Genomic DNA, 15847 nt, shown 5'->3' with positions numbered 1-15847 from the left:
AATCCGGACCCATGGTGGGGAAGCAGCAGGTCACTGCACGGCTGACCTCTCCAGTTCACCTGGGTCTACACTAGAGAAGAGCTGAGAGGTTACAGAGGAAACTCAACCCAATTCACTCAAAGGAACAGATTAGCTTTGATTCAGAATGTAGTATCTATCTATCTATCTATCTATCTATCTATCTATCTATCTATCTATCTATCTATCTATCTATTTATCTGTCTGCCTGTCTATCTATCTATTTATCTGTCTGCCTGTCTTTCTATCTATCTATCTATCTATCTATCTATCTATCTATCTATCTATCTATCTATCTATCTATCTATATATCTGTCTGTCTGTCTATCTATCTATCTATCTATTTATCTATTTATCTGTCTGCCTGTCTATCTATCTATCTATTTATCTATCTGTCTATCTATCTATCTATTTATCCCTCCCCCCCCCCTCTCTCTCTCTCTCTCTGACTCTATCAATCTATCTATCTATCTATCTATCTATCTATCCATGTATCTCTCCCTCCCTCCATCCTTCCCTCTCTCTCTCTCTCTCTCTCTCTCTCTCTATCTCTCTTTCTCTCTCTGTCTGTCTATCTTTCTATCTTTCTATCTTTCTAGTTTTCTATCTTTTTATATCTCTATCTCTATATCTCTCTCTCTTTATAAATTAATTAAATAAAAACTTTCTCTCCAAACTTTGACCAACCTGCGGATGGCGAGCACCGCCGCGTGCCCGCGCAGCTCAGAATGCGCCGTGGCCGCGCTCCCGGTCGCGCGGCGGTGGTAAAGATGGTGGCCAGCGCTCGGGTACAGAAACTGCTCCGACGGTACAAACTCGCGATCGCCGCCGCGTTGACCATCCTCCTGGTCCAGGGTCTGGTCGTATGGAGTCTGCGGAGTCTGGAGGAGGGCGAGGCCGAGGTGAGAGACTGTCCTAACCCCCCCCGCCCCTCCGCAGCGCCGGTTATTTTTCCGGGGCACGGCTGCGGCTGGGGTCGCCGCTAGCGCTTAGCTTAGCTCCGCTCATCCGTGTGTTGTGATTCGGAGAAGCTAACCGAGGCTAGCTACGTTAGCAGGCTACTGGGGATGGTGAAACATTTCACTACAACCGGAGCTGTCCTGCTCTCTCCTGTCTGTCTGTCCCTCTCCCTGTCTGTCCCTCCCTGTCCTGTCTGTCCCTCCCTCCCTGTCCTGTCTGCCTGTCAGTGGCCGCGGCATCAAACCCTCACGGTAACAACCGGGATTAGCGGCTCTGACAGCTCCGGTTCTCTGGTATGTGGCTTGTTTAAGCAGCAGCAGCTTTGCTCCGAGGTGTTTACATTTCATTTGGAGTCGCTGTGGTGCGAAGAAATGTGGCGATGGACTCACACGGAGATGAAGAAGATGAAGAGGAAGAAGAGGAGCAGCTCTATGAAGTGATGCAACTTTGTGTGAGACCCACTGGCGAGTCAGTGTCCCAGTACAACCAGGCTCTGTTTCATATGGTTATAATTCAGTGTTGTTACTCATGTACCCTGTATTCTGATCAGACCCTCCTCCTCCTCCTCCTCCTCCTCACCCAGAGAGGGAGATGAAGGTTAAAGTTAAGGAGAGAGTTGCCTCCTCTGTGAGAAACTTAACTCTGTGACTCTTTTACACACCTGGAGGGGGGGGGGATACCTGGGGCACTGTCTATTTCCTCACACTGAGGTGAGGAAACAGACAGTGCCCCAGGTGTGTGTGTGCGTGTGCGTGTGTGTGCGTGTGCGTGTGTGTGTGCGTGCGTGTGTGTGTGTGTGTGTGTTAGTACTGATAAAGCCACAGGAATGCAAGTTGCAGCCTGCAGTGGGCCGGGGAGCTGCCTGTCATGATGTGATCAGTTGGTATATTCCTTTCAACATGAGCTACTTTCAGGCCCGGCTCTGAAAGTAGCTCATGCTCAGATCTTCTCCTGATCCAGAGGAGCTGTGTGTGCAACTTGTTCCCGACATTCTCTGGAGTTCAAACCTCCAAGAAAAAAACCTCCAGATGATGTCAGAGTGAGCCCATGAGCACGTACAATCAGGATTACGTCCGGAGAATTTACCACGAGCGAGTGGGCACATTGATTCGTTTTCTAACACGTGACAGACGCAAAACCTAAGAGACCCTTTTTCCTATTGTGTCGGACATGGACAACCTCCTCCTTTGTTCTTCATCTGTGAAAGACAAAGTCCTGAGAAAGCTCTTCAGGTCCTGGATAGTTTGCAGTTCTGTGTCTGAAGTTTGGGAGAGTTTGACCCTTAAAGGAGGGAAATGAAGGGTCATGAGTCTGTTGTCAGTCCCTTGGGTCGAGCAATGAAATGATTTGCTGTGGACCATTTAACTTTAAAGCTGTGAGCTTATAGCAAAGTCAAAGGTTAATTCACAGGTTCCTGACAGTTTGCCGCTATACGTTAACATGAATTACAACAGACCAGATGGAGAAATCAATTTCCTTTGTCCACACTCGAACGTGGAACTGTGACAAAACAGGAACTACAACATGTTCTTCATCATTTTTGCAGAAGTAGTGTTCATTTGAACCGTTACCACCTGTTTGCTTTACAAGCCTTTAGGGCTCTCTGCTGCTTCATCAGGTGCAGGTTTAAACATGTTTCGGCATAGATACAGAAAAATGTGTAAAGTGGTTTGTGGTTAACTGTAGCTGAGATAGGGCTTCAGAGACATTTTTAGAAATCAAGATTTGCGACATTGCATAAGAGCCAAAAAAAAGAGAATCTGCACAGATTGTTCTGGTTCTTTCTTTCTGATTTAGTTTCATGGTTAAAAAACGTGTCTCATTCATTCTCCTGTGAGTTCAGACTTGGGAATCCAGACACCGCTGCTTCATGTGCATGTCAGCGTTACATGGAGCCGGCAGAAGTCTATGCAAATAGCAGTGCACAGGGTCTTTGGATATTTGACAGTTGTCATATATATTTAGAATGAATAATCAATATTTCACCTCTGAACAGAGCATGAGCGAGCGTGGCTGGTTTCCCTCTGTGTGCCGCTTTGGCTCTCATCTGCTCTAATCAGTGTCTTGCTGTGAATTCAACACGCAGTCAAATAAAGCCCCTGTATGGAAGAGGGAAAGGATTTTGTGGAGAGAAGATGAAAACTCTGTCATCCTTGTATCATCCCCTGCTTTCCCACACTTTCCTGCAGAGACGCCGGCCTGCTGCTGCTGCTGCTGCTGCTGCTGCCTCTCGCTTCAGCAGATGGCGACGCTGATACAGCTTCACTCGACTTTAATTGGAAAGTAAAGAGGCAGCGCGGCTTTCTTATCAATCAATACATTTTTTGACATGATGGTGTTAATTAAAAGCTGTGAAATAGGGTGATAAGGAAAGCACCCCCCCCCCCCCCCCCGCTGTGCGCTTGTCTTCTATGTGAGAACATTTATGAAAGCAGTGTAAAAATCAAGTTTTTTTTTTTATCAACGTTAGCTGACAAACGTGAGAGATGTTCTTCACACATAGTTCACATATTACCTGTGTAGCTGTTAGCCAGGAAAGAAGAAGTCCCGCTGATGGGAAGGAAAATGCATTAAATTTCAAAGATATTACCCTTTATGACTCAGTTTGGAATGGAGATCAAAACAGAATTATTATTATTTTGAATAGACATTGCTGCAAACACCGGTCTTATCCTTAATGTTGTTTACTATCTTTGTTGTTTAAGTAACTAGCCATTTTACATGCACATAAAAATGGGTTTATTCTTAGAATTCAGATGAAGGCAGAAATATGAAAACACATTTATTAACATGCACTCATTGCATTGCAATAACGTGTGATTGTAAACGCTGCCTTCTTCACGTAACTTTCAGGTGCTGTTGGACTTTGATTATTTTAGATTGAAGGGTACGCTCTGTGTCTGGTCTGTTGTGGTAAAACTCAGTTTAGAATATACTGCATGGCTAGAGAGGTGTGTTTCTTTAGCCCAAATCTAAATGTGTTTCTCTTAATCCGTCACCCCAGGTAAAGTAACGCAGGTATTTTTGTCTACATAAGATTTAGGTCAGGTTTCACAAAACTAATATCTTGGTTTGTAAACTCCCTGAAAGAAGCTCCCCAGACTACACTGTATCTGGGCTCTACCGTGCCCACTGTAATGGGGGTTTCAGGGTGTAGTTGGCATTCAGTGGCTGACCGTGCTGTATAAGTTGGCAGCAGGTTCATTGGCAGTGCACTATCTGGTTCCAGCCCCCTCCTCTGTTCCCACCGTCTCTGGGCTGTATCCCACTCGCTTCTCTCTCTTCTTCCTTCTCTCTGAAGGGCTTTTGGTGTAATCCAGTATTCTGCTGTGCCAAAGCATAACGTTTGTAGATTTAAAAAATGTTGAACGTCCTGTTATTTAATTTTTTTTGCCTTCCGTTTTTTGAGGTGTGAGTTGTGCTCCGGTGAGACTGAATCTCTCCGTGCTCTCGCTTTGAAGACAAACTCTGTACTCAGGACACAGAAATACACCAGTGGAAGTAATGGAGAAGTAACATTAGGTATATTTAATTAGTTCTTCTTTTTATTCATGTTCAAATATTTTTCCGGCTCAACTCTTATCTTGGATTTGCCTGATACATAGTGTATTTTTTCAAAGATCCACAACCATGACAAACACTTCCTCGACTTAGGATCTTAAAGCCAAAACTACATTTTAGATTGCTAAGAGTTCAATGTGTCTTACGCTTGTAAAACACTACAAAACCATGTGGACTGTTAGTGTTGTTCTGCCACTACACACACTCACACAGATAAGGACTCTCTATGTAGCCATCCTTAACAACTGACACTCATGCAGTTTCCCTGTGTGTGTGTGAAGGGTTTGTGAACACACAAACCTGTGTTTACACTTTCTTTGCAGTTTTTTGCCAGAGGTTACAGACATGGGTTTGTTGAGGTTTCTGCAGTGATTTGCTGGTTTCATTATGCATCTTTTAGTGTGTGTGTGTCTGTGTGTGTGTGTGTGTGTCTGGGAGCTCTGCTTTTTGTAGATTAGCTTCACAAAAAGGAGGAGGCTGAGCTAAAAATAGCTCAGATCAGAGAAATTGGGATGAAAAAAACAAACCAAGTAAACACATCCTTCCCTCAGGGGCTGTTTGCTGTGGTGTCCTTGCAGGTCTTTGTTTACCTTATGTCATTCTTGGATTGTGAATCAACGCCTCTTCTCAGTGGGGTTTGTTCAGGATGTTCTTATGGGATGGAAACAGAATAATATTTTTATTCAATGCCTCTCTCTCTCCCTCTTTTTCTCTCTCCCTCACCCTCTGTCCTGCCTTTCTTCTCCTCCTCTCTCTTTCTCCTCAGAAGAAAACACGACGGTCTAAGTTGCCAGATCACAACAGCCAGGACCCCAAGAGAGACCCCGCACTTTGGGAGAAACAAAACTCTCTGTCAGGGAGGAACAAGGGCAGATGGAGCGGCAGGCTGGAGAGGACCGGGGGCACGGCAGCCAGCGCGCTGAGGAGAGGAACCAGCCGGCGAGGAGGGAAGCCCAGCATCAAGCAGAAGTCTCCCCAGGAGCGGGTGATGACGGGCGCTGGAATGGATGGTGTCATCCCCCCTGACCTGTCAAGCAGCCGCAACTTCAGCGACAACCGAGGAGGCACGGACGGGGCGGCTAAGCTACCTGCTGCTGCCGCCGTCATTCCAGGGGAGCCGGGCAGCGTGGACGGCGCACACCAAGCCCCCAGCAGTGACTTTGTGCCTAAGTGTGACATCACAGGCAAGGACGCCCTCTCCGCCCTCCATCGCGCTGGCTCCCAGCAGTGCCGACAGGAGATCGCCAACATCGTGTGCCAGCATCAGGCCGGTCTGCTCATGCCAAGCGCCCTTCCTCAGTTCTGCCCCCAGATCGGTGAGAAGCTTTTAAAGTGAACTCAGATGGTGTGATGATGATGATGAAGTAGTTTACACACTGAACTCTGACCATTTATTGGTCTAATTTTCATTTAGTGATTTATTTTCAAATGAATGAAATGATTCATTAACTAAATCCTCCTAGAGATCATAAATGTACATTTCTGATGAGGTGAGTTAGAATCAAAAGCAGCCTATTGCATTGCACACGCCTCATTTTCCATCCACTGAACTTGTGTGTACATTTACTACACGATTATAGAACCGCTGAGCCCACGCCTCGGGCTGAGTTGTGCATTCCAGTGAACACACTTGGCAGCATGTGTGCGTGGGAAGCTTGTTTGAGGGAATCTGAAAGAATTAAGGAGCAAAGACGATATTTTAATGCCTTTTTTTTTTTTTTATGTTGTCCACTTCTGACGTAAACCCGTTTTACAGCATTGAACAACAACTCCTGAGTCCTCAACTCCTCCCTCCTCTCTGTTCAGGTATATTAAATCCGGTTCAGGCCGTTGGCGAGCTGGACAACAGCCTGTCCAAAGTGGAGAACCCCATCAGGGTGGCTTTTGTTCTGATGGTCCACGGCCGAGCCGTACGGCAGCTCAAGCGTCTCATCAAAGCCATTTACCACCGTGACCACTACTACTACATCCATGTAGACAAGGTAATCCCAGTTCATTCACTACTCTACGGTCTCTGCAATTTGCCCAGTCCTGGTGATTGGGACTTACTGTATTGTTTATCAGTGCTAAAGCTGAACATCGGTTCCCTGCCTGGCTCCTGCTGCACTGAGCTCACCAGCAAGCTTTAACTGGTTAGGTCTTCCTGCATTCTGAAGGTTATAATTATCCCACGGGTCTCACAGTATGGTAAAGGGGATTAGCCTGGATAGAGCGAAGAGTGGTTATTCTTAGGGGCTGGATTTAGTGGAGGAAAGGTCTGCTGTCATGTGCAGTTGGAAGGCCTAAGACCAATAATGTGGGTGTTGATGGGCGAGGCCGGGACCTCAGGTGTGTGGAGCGCGGCCAGCAGAGGTGCAGGCGCCTGCTGTCAGTGCACCTGTGCAGCCGGAAAGGTGACAGAGTCCAACCTGTGCTGCTGCCAAGGGACGGTGGAGCGGCTCACCGGAGGCAGTGATGAATAAGGAGTCAGTAGGACAGTCACACCACAGACACAATCTCCGACACGGTGCCAGCCAGACCTCATCCATCTCTGAGGCAAAAGCCCGTTTGAGAGATGAGGCTCTAAAAACAGGTTGTGTACTGGAATCGCTCGCCTTCACTTCACTATCCACACGTCTTTCCCTCTTTCCTGCTGTTTGCCAGTGAGGAGTGTGAGTTCAGGATCATTGTCACTCTGCCCTCCTTTCTGAAGACAATCAGGTCACCCACATAGTCTTGCCAAAGCCTTTCTCTCTATTTGATACAGGTCAGAGTAGGTCACAGACATTTGGCAATTCATTTCCGTCTCTTTCTCTTAACCTGCTTATTCAATGCTTCAGAACCTTTAGTAGCTCAGTTAGGTCAGAAACATGTTGGTTTATCGACTGGTAAATAATCAACCAACCGATTCAGTTGAAATGAGGAACTTCGAACACACAGATTCTGTTTTCCTGCAGTCCTCAGACACATGGTCACACCCGCTCACGGTATCTTTCACCACTTTTAATTCGTCTGCTCAAAGCTCGGATACCTGTCAGCTCTTTGACTTTCTCCCTCTCATCCTCTATTCCCTGCTGATGTCTAATCCCTCCTCTGCAGTTCCCTCCAGACTGTCCTCTAAGCTTAGTTCATTTGTTTCTGTCTCGCTGTCGGCTATAGCCACTTTAAGAAGGCAGTCAACATACCGAGAGGCAAAAAATGGCTTATTCTGTTTTTTGCGCAGTAGAAAGCACCATGTGACTTTTCTTCCTCTCGGGTCGGATTCTCTTTCAGCGTGAGCCAGCTTTGTGTGGTTGTCCTGGCACAGTGGCAGCCGCAGAACTGTAACACAGCTAAAACTGGATTACACTGGTGATGCAGAAATGTTTGTTTGAAATCCTCCAGCGGTCCGGCTACTTGCACCGCGAGGTCCTGCAGATCGCCCAGCAGTTCCCGAATGTGCGGGCCACGCCCTGGAGGATGATCACCATCTGGGGGGGGGCCAGCCTCCTGAAGGCTTACCTACGCAGCATGCAGGACCTGCTCTCCATGATGGACTGGAAATGGGATTTTTTCGTCAATCTCAGCGCCACAGACTTCCCCACCAGGTTGGTCGGCCATATGCAGTAACAGTGGAGATTCGGATAACCTCAATAAAACAAAGACAAATCAAAAACATATCAGTTCTGTCTGAGGCTTTAAACTTTGTGGTGCTTTTTGTTATTTTTCCTCAAAGCTTTTGATATTGTCAACCAGCACCACACTCATTCAAGCTATTTATTTCCAAAGAGTCCTCTCGACCTAACCTCTATTCCTTTTATCACTCACCTTCACGCCCCCCTGCAGGACCAATGATGAACTGGTGGCTTTCCTGTCGCAGCACAGAGACAAGAACTTCCTCAAGTCCCACGGGAGAGAGAATGCACGGTGAGGACTCTATAGCTTCAACACAAATCCATTAAAACACTCATAATACAAGAAAGCGGCAAATTAAATAAATCATTTAGCCTTTCATGGACTATCTGTGCAAACTCATGTGATCATTTATCATTCATGTATCATTACTCTGTCTCCCAGGTTCATTAAAAAGCAGGGCCTCGACCGCCTCTTCCACGAGTGTGACAACCACATGTGGCGCCTCGGGGAGCGCAGCATTCCAGAAGGCCTGGAGGTCTCAGGTGGCTCTGATTGGTTTGCGCTCACCCGCCGCTTTGTGGAGTATGTCATCAACTCCCAGGATGACCTGGTTACAGGGCTGAAGCAGTTCTATTCCTACGCCCTGCTCCCCGCTGAGGTAAGTGGGCCTCAGGTGGTCTGTTTATATCCTGTATTTAGCAGAGATAATGTAATATTTAAAGCTTTTGAGGCGTAGTGTGCAGCAGAGATGCCAGACGAGAGGAGGGTTTATTAGCATTTATCTGACTGCACGGTTCAATTGTTCGATGCTATGCATGCACGACCTTTTGCAATCTGAAGTAGGTGCGTTAGAAACCGTTTAGACACATTTATCTTCCCCCTCCTTGTTGTGTTGCACAGAAGACATATTTCATTGAGCCCAGCACTTTCTCCCCAGTCTTTCTTCCACACGGTGCTGGGGAACAGTCACATGTGTGACAGCCTGGTGGACAACAACCTGCGGGTCACCAACTGGAATCGTAAGCTCGGCTGTAAATGCCAGTACAAGCACATCGTCGACTGGTGTGGCTGCTCGCCCAATGATTTCAAACCACAAGACCTCATCCGGATACAGGTGAGGGAGCCAGAGTGTAGCACAGAACCAGAACTCCAGCCTGTTTTATCTCCTGGCTTCAAGTTGCACTTTCTTACAGGTTTATTTTACCACCAGTTTGGTTCATTTTGGCCTTTCTCTCTTTCTCTTCAACAGCAACTGACCCGTCCCACATTCTTTGCCCGTAAATTTGAGTCGTCGGTGAACCAGGAGGCCATAGACATCCTGGACACTCACCTCTACGGCCAGTACGCTCCGGGCACCATCGCCATCAAGGCGTACTGGGAGAGCGTGTTCGAGCAGTCGGACAGCGTCGGCTCTCTCAGGGACGTGGCTCTCACTGCGTACACGTCTTTCTTTCGCCTGGGTCTGAAGAATCTGGCCACGGCTCAGAGCAATGTGGAGTCCTGCAGGTAGGAAGTGTGTCTTTAAACTGTGGCTGATATATTAAGTCTATTCCTCTATTAAATACACATCACTTTAATTTGTTATTAATGGCTTGTGTATTCCCTCCCATTAGGTTTGAACCAGTAGGCTACCCTCTATCGGTGCACCTGTACTTCTATGACGACCGATTCCAAGGGTACGTGGTGCGTCAGGAAGCCCAGGCTGTGGGGTCAAAGGTCAGGGAGACGCTGGAGATGTGGGCGGTGCCGCAGGCCTCGTTCGTTCTCGAGAAGAACCTGAAAGAGTTTGAAAGGCTGAAGAATATAGAAGTAAGTGTCCTCTGGGGGAGAAGCTCTTCCCTTGTTACGTGACTTATGATAGATGCTTATTCTTAAGATAACATATATATCCTTCAGCATTAAAGATGAAGGCCTCTTAAGGAAACTGCTGTGAGGAAAGATTCTCTCCCTGATGTGTAGAGACTGTGGTGATAGGATCAGGGCTTGATCTGACCACAGCTGAACTTTGAAGATTAATTAGGTTTAAAGATTAATGTAGGGAGGATTTCTAACACATTAATTTACCTTGTCCTCTAGTGTTCAAAATGTAGGAGACATTGTTTCCCTTCATCGGTCCAGATAACACACAGTTATTTCAGGACTGTACTGACTGAATCTCTTTTGTTTCTCCCCGACAGATCGGCACAGAGTGGGATCCCAAAGAGAGGATCTTCCGTAACTTCGGGGGGGTGATCGGACCTCTGGATGAGCCGCTGGCCGTCCAGAATTGGGCGCGTGGTCCCAACCTCACGGCCACCATCGTGTGGCTCGACCCGGCGCTGGTGGTGGCGTCGTCGTACGACATCACAGTGGACGTGGACGCAGAGTACACCCAGTACAAACCGCCGCTGCAGCGCCCCCTGCGGCCCGGGACCTGGACGGTGCGGGTGTTGAAGCAATGGGAGCGCGTGGCAGAAGTTCGCTTCCTTGTCATGCCGCTAACCTTCAAAGATAAGGAGCCACTACGCAAAGGTGGGTTTGAGGATAACGCTCAGAATCGTCCGTCTTTTTCTTATTTTCTTAAAATCTAATTATACAATGTGTCTGTCAGAACATTCTACAATATCTAATAAAGACACCAGGCATTAATGAACATATTACCATATTCTTGTTCATGAATTATTCAGGCTTTTACTACAGTATTCATTAATATGAGATATATGTGATAAAGGATGTGATGGATTTCCCCTCTTTCATTTTCTCTTTGTCTGCGTCCAGAAGAGGACAGCTGGCTCCATGCAGGTCCTCCTGGGAACATGTACCTGGAGCAGAGTTTCCAGCAGCTGAGCTCCATGCTGAAGCTGCCCCCCCAGGAGCCTGCCATGCGGGAGGCCCAGCGTAAAGCCCAGCTCGTGGGTCTGCCCCTTGAAGAGTGGCTGGACAGTGGTGTGAGGACCTTCTGGGTTATGGGCAACCTGTGCACCACACAGACTTCCTCCTGCCCAGCACTGGGACCTTGCTCCAAAACCTCCTGGAGCTCTCTGTCCCCGGACCCCAAGTCGGAACTGGGCCCTGTCAAAAGTGACGGGCGTATCAGGTAGCCCCAAGATGGGAGAGAATGTAGACTGTAACACGTACACAGGAAGAAAGAGGGAGAGCTGGATCTACACTAGGGAGATCCAGGAGAACCTGTGTGAGCCGGATTGTGCCCCCGAGGTCGGCTCAGAGCTCCGGGGCACATACACAAGAGAAAAACTTTCTGCACTGAGGAGTCGGGACTTTCTTAGAGAAGTCGGAGGATGTGACTGCTGGATATTTGCACATAGAAGATCGCAAGCGAAGACTTGGGTCATTGTTTGCTGAACGGTTGCATGGATGCCAGATGTGTTGTTGCACACAGGTGAAAGAACCAGGAAGCGGTTGTTAAAACTCGACTCTGTGCTCCTCGCCGCGCCTCGATCTTCATTTCAAGGGAGAGCAGAAAACCTCTGAATCATATTAACGTGCTTGTTTTGAAGCATTACCGTGTCAGCATGTGGAGCAGACAGATGAAGTGCACTTTACTGTAAGACTATGGCGTTACACAGAGGTCACACGGTCACAGTGCGAGGAGCAGACGTTTATAAAGTCACGGTCACGTCACCTGTTCCAATCACACACGACGTCCTGTTGCACAGACACATCCGTAACTACATGACTGTCACTGGGGTTAGGAAAAGTAAGGGAACAGACAGAGAGCGGGTTCCTTAGGTTTCAAGTCTTCTTTTTTTATTTTTAGTTCTGTTTACTGTGACGTATGATTTTTGAAACGTGTCATTTTCCATGTGTTTAACTTTTGTTAGTTCCCAGAAATGACTGGTCAAGTGTTTAGGTGTTTTCCATAGTTGGAAAAAAAAGAAAAGCCACTCTGCGTTGTTCTCGTGGTCAAAGCAAGTGCCTCGACGGCTGCAGCTGCAGATAGTGTAGCTGCATTCAGAAATCACCCTCAGATAAAGTTAAAGCAATCACTGAGAAGATGTGATACAGATGTGTGGTTTGGTCCAATTCTTCAAAACAAAAGAGGAAGTAGATTCTGAGTTGAGATTGTTCAGTTTAATGATGTGACAATGCTCAAATCGTCTGAGGTCATTTAGAGCTGCAACGAGTCGTCGATTATTCTATTGATTGATCAGTTTATCTCTGTATTAGAAAAAAACTACATTTACCAGTTCAATGTGAGAATCTTGCATCACTGTAGATTTGATATTTGCTTGGACAGAATAATCTCAGTCATCTCAGACTTTAACCAATGATTTATCAGTAAATTGTGAAAATAACTGCATATTAACCATTCATTTTAAATATCCCTATGTTGCAGCTTAAATACAATTTGTTTTTTTTACCAAATCAAAGTCAGTTTAGTGAAGGGAGGAGAGATGAAGCTGAAAAGTAGGAAACGTTGGACATTTTGGGAAATACTTTTTTCTTTCTGAGAGTTAAATCAAATGAGAATATTTATAACCAACCTCAAGTTTACACACTACATACACAGCTACCGCCTGCTTTGTGTTTCCCAGCATGTCATAACCGGTTTTACCTCCGTTATATCAGTTTAAAAATGCAGTATTGTCCCTGGTGTGCTCTGTTTACCTCACTGGTTCTTCATTCCCATTTCATTTCTAAAGGTGCGTTTCATTTCAACTTTTTAAGTCCTCCAATCAAACGATGGTAAACGGTACACTGTATGTTTTTTTTTTTATTGTGATCAAGAGAATCTAAGCTGCCTTTACTTAGCCGAGAAGACGAATGGTTTATACGGGAGAGTAGTTTCCAGAGATGTGCAATGAACGCCTTTCCAGAGGATAGTGAAGCCCCCTGTCTGTGTCTTAGTGTGCATTAGTGGTAGTTGGCCACCATATGAGTTTTCAAGTGACCTTGTTTACCTTGCACAGGACAGCTGCTTCGGTGACACCCCAGGTCTGTTGAGACGAGCGAGAGACGAGTCATCGGCTGGGCAGATTTTATTTTTCTACACATTTTGAGAGAAAAGCGTCTGTTAAACCATTAAAAACTGCTGACTACTTTTGATGTATTTGACGGTCCATGTGTTCAGTGACATTTTTATTAATTTCTCTGTTTGGAGGAGGAGGAGGAGGATGTTGAGGTTTTCATCCGTGCTGCTGTGATGAAGAGCAGAGCTCCGGCGGCTGGTGAGTCACGGTTGGCGCCGTGGCTTTTATCTGAGTAGGAACTTTGTCGCTGTACGCCTCTGGACAAGCTCATAAGTTAGACGTCCTGACTGATGACTCAATAAAAACAACATTTATATGAAGGTTTTTTGGTCGTGTGAGTTTAATGTCTCCTGTTTACGTGTTTGTTTTCTGTTTGATTTCTACTTAAAAGCAGGAGGTTGGACATGTTTATGTTGCTTCCCTTGTTTAAAATGCTCAACATGTTTTCCCCTTCATAAATACTGTAAGCTTCCACTCAGCGGTGGTCTCCTACCGGAACTCTTTCATATAAATAATAAGTCAGGACTGCATATCACTTTTGTTGAGGACATAAACAGGCGATTAGTGACGGGCTGGGAAAAAACCCCACCAACTGTATAAGAGCAGGAGGAAGAGGGATGTTTTAACCTTCACCTCTCCAGAAAGTCCAGACGTCCGACAGGTAGAATCAGGGCCGGCCCTGGCAATGTTGGCGCCCTAGGCGAGATTTCAAATTGGCGCCCCCCCCCCCCAACATACACACGCAAACTGTCATGCATCCCCAAGAACATTTGGACTGTATACAGATGCACACACAGGCAGACAAAATTGTAAGCTATAAAAAAACAATGAAAATATATAATAAAAATATAAAAAAAGAGTCTGAAATCAGCCTTGATGTGTTGTTTCTCCGCTCCCTTTGGACTATCCTTCCATTTGATGTCCCTTCAGAGTATCTGATTGTACCTCAAACCCTTCTGGAGCTGTTTGCTGATATTGGCTCAGAAGCACATTGTGTGAATACTTTGATTTTATTAATTTTTTCAATTTTTACATGAAATTACTTTTCGATGCGACCCTACTTATAAACTGTAACTGGCTTTACAACTGACAATGATGCACCTTTATACAATATACTGTTACTGTTAAGTACAGTTCTTTTTAAAAAATCCATTTTCACATTTCGTATTCATACTTGGCCTCTAGAAAGTTCATACATGTGCACAGACAAGTCATAGGAATCCGATGCTGTTTTTCAAAACATAGCACACCTACACTTTGGAGTGCATGTTTTATTAAAACTATTTCAGATAATGGAATGTCTACTGATGCATGTTGAAATGATCTAATTCTTTGCTTTGGCTTTTAGTGCTATATTAGTATTAAGGTGTAAACAGAGACAGTTTCTCTGTTTGAGAAGGAAATTCTCTTCTTCTAATATTAATGGTTTATCTACATTCTTCTAATAGACCTGTAGTTTATCTACTTGACGGTTAGCTATGTACGAGGTAGGTCTTTTAACAGCTCATTTGTTTTGAATACACAAGTATCCCCCATCGCTACAACTGTGTACCCATCATCCATATTGTGTTGTGTACGACTATTGAAGGGGGTTTTCTCCTGTTAGTACAAAACTTTTGTGTCGCTTGTACTGTATGTAGTGTAATTCATTTCAATTTTCACCCTGACACAGTATGCTCGTTGCACACAGAGTACCTATGGAGATGTGTTGATTGTAACATTTAAACCAGGATGCTGTGCTCTCAACGCATACTGCATGTGACTATGCAGTATTCTTTCATTAGCAAAGCAGGAAAACAGCTGGAGTGCAGCTGTTCGGTCACAGCCATGGAAACCTAAGTAATTATACTGATGTGTTATGTATTCTTGTTTCTCAGGTTTGTGCTGCAGAAAGATTGCAATATAGTATGTTGGGCATGGAGTGCCTGATATACCCCTGTAGTGTCCATGTTTAATTCATGGACACTACACATACTGGAAATTAAAAGTAGAATGAAATGTTTCTAGAATATCTAAATAGTTGACAGGGAATTTACTGTTAGTCGACTTATCAATTCATTTATTAAAAGCTCATTTCCCCCTGCTACTTAGTCTATACGGTTTTTATATTGTGTTTTATTTACATTGTATATATTGGTTTATTTTTGTCATGCACTGGTTGCTGGTTGTACATCAAATTGCCCTTGAAGGATAATAAAGATTTTCTTTTATGGACAACTTTAGTTAATCACAAGCTGCACAAACCAAGCAGGAGCAGCAGAGGAACCCAGCAGCCAGCAGGGGGCAGCCTCAGGACATCACATGGAAAGAAGCTGCAGCAGACTGTGATTCTTGTAAGGCGTCAGAAGACGAAGAAGGTTGGAAACTACTGGGTTATTCTCTAACAATAGGTTTTTAAAGCATGTTAAATCATACAGTTTCTAAAATCCCCAAATATAGAAAGTAACTTCTAAGTAAGGCTGTCAAATATAGACAAACACAAACACGATAATATGTCCATCTTCTTATAGTACTTAGTTCCTCGCAAAAACCAGCAGGCGGTATGGCCTAGTCGGTAGAGTGAGGGTCCCCTTCCCATCTTCTTGCCGGCAATAAAATGAACTCTTAAAATTGGCAGGATTTAATTTAATAAATTAAATTAATTAAATATAAAAACAGAAATAAAGGAAAATTAAATTAAATTAATAAAAAAAAAAAAAAAAACTGCGTGCGCAATTCCTGCGCACTAGGCTTCTGCGCAAGAT

The 15847-nt window shown here is 45.2% G+C and overlaps 1 protein-coding gene across 3 annotated transcripts; it reads left to right on the top strand.

Annotated features, from left to right (window-relative positions):
- The first annotated feature begins 758 nt into the window (after positions 1–758).
- xylt2 (xylosyltransferase II) lies at positions 759–13423 on the top strand. Of its 3 annotated transcripts, none has more exons than XM_053443794.1 (11): positions 759–920; positions 5309–5855; positions 6346–6521; positions 7903–8105; positions 8344–8424; positions 8575–8791; positions 9071–9247; positions 9383–9639; positions 9747–9942; positions 10311–10644; positions 10891–13423. In XM_053443794.1, exons 1-11 carry the CDS (start codon positions 789–791, stop codon positions 11211–11213), a joined length of 2643 nt encoding a protein of 880 aa, XP_053299769.1. In that variant the 5' UTR covers positions 759–788; the 3' UTR covers positions 11214–13423. The 3 variants fall into 3 exon arrangements, with proteins under 3 accessions (XP_053299769.1, XP_053299768.1, XP_053299767.1); XM_053443793.1 differs by having other exon boundaries at positions 5306–5855; positions 10894–13423; XM_053443792.1 differs by having other exon boundaries at positions 5306–5855.
- The last annotated feature ends 2424 nt before the right edge of the window (positions 13424–15847 follow it).

Source organism: Pleuronectes platessa, chromosome 16 (assembly GCF_947347685.1).
Source record: "Pleuronectes platessa chromosome 16, fPlePla1.1, whole genome shotgun sequence".
Taxonomy (NCBI): Eukaryota; Metazoa; Chordata; class Actinopteri; order Pleuronectiformes; family Pleuronectidae; genus Pleuronectes; species Pleuronectes platessa.
This window is presented reverse-complemented; position numbering and strand designations above follow the sequence as displayed.

Excerpts from the sequence above, each read along its gene's own strand:
- xylt2 (XM_053443792.1), top strand. The coding sequence starts at position 789 with ATGGTGGCCAGCGCTCGGGTACAGAAACTGCTCCGACGGTACAAACTC. Across the intron at positions 8,106-8,343 it reads GCCACAGACTTCCCCACCAG|GACCAATGATGAACTGGTGG; the intron begins GTTGGTCGGCCA and ends GCCCCCCTGCAG. Across the intron at positions 8,425-8,574 it reads CACGGGAGAGAGAATGCACG|GTTCATTAAAAAGCAGGGCC; the intron begins GTGAGGACTCTA and ends TCTGTCTCCCAG.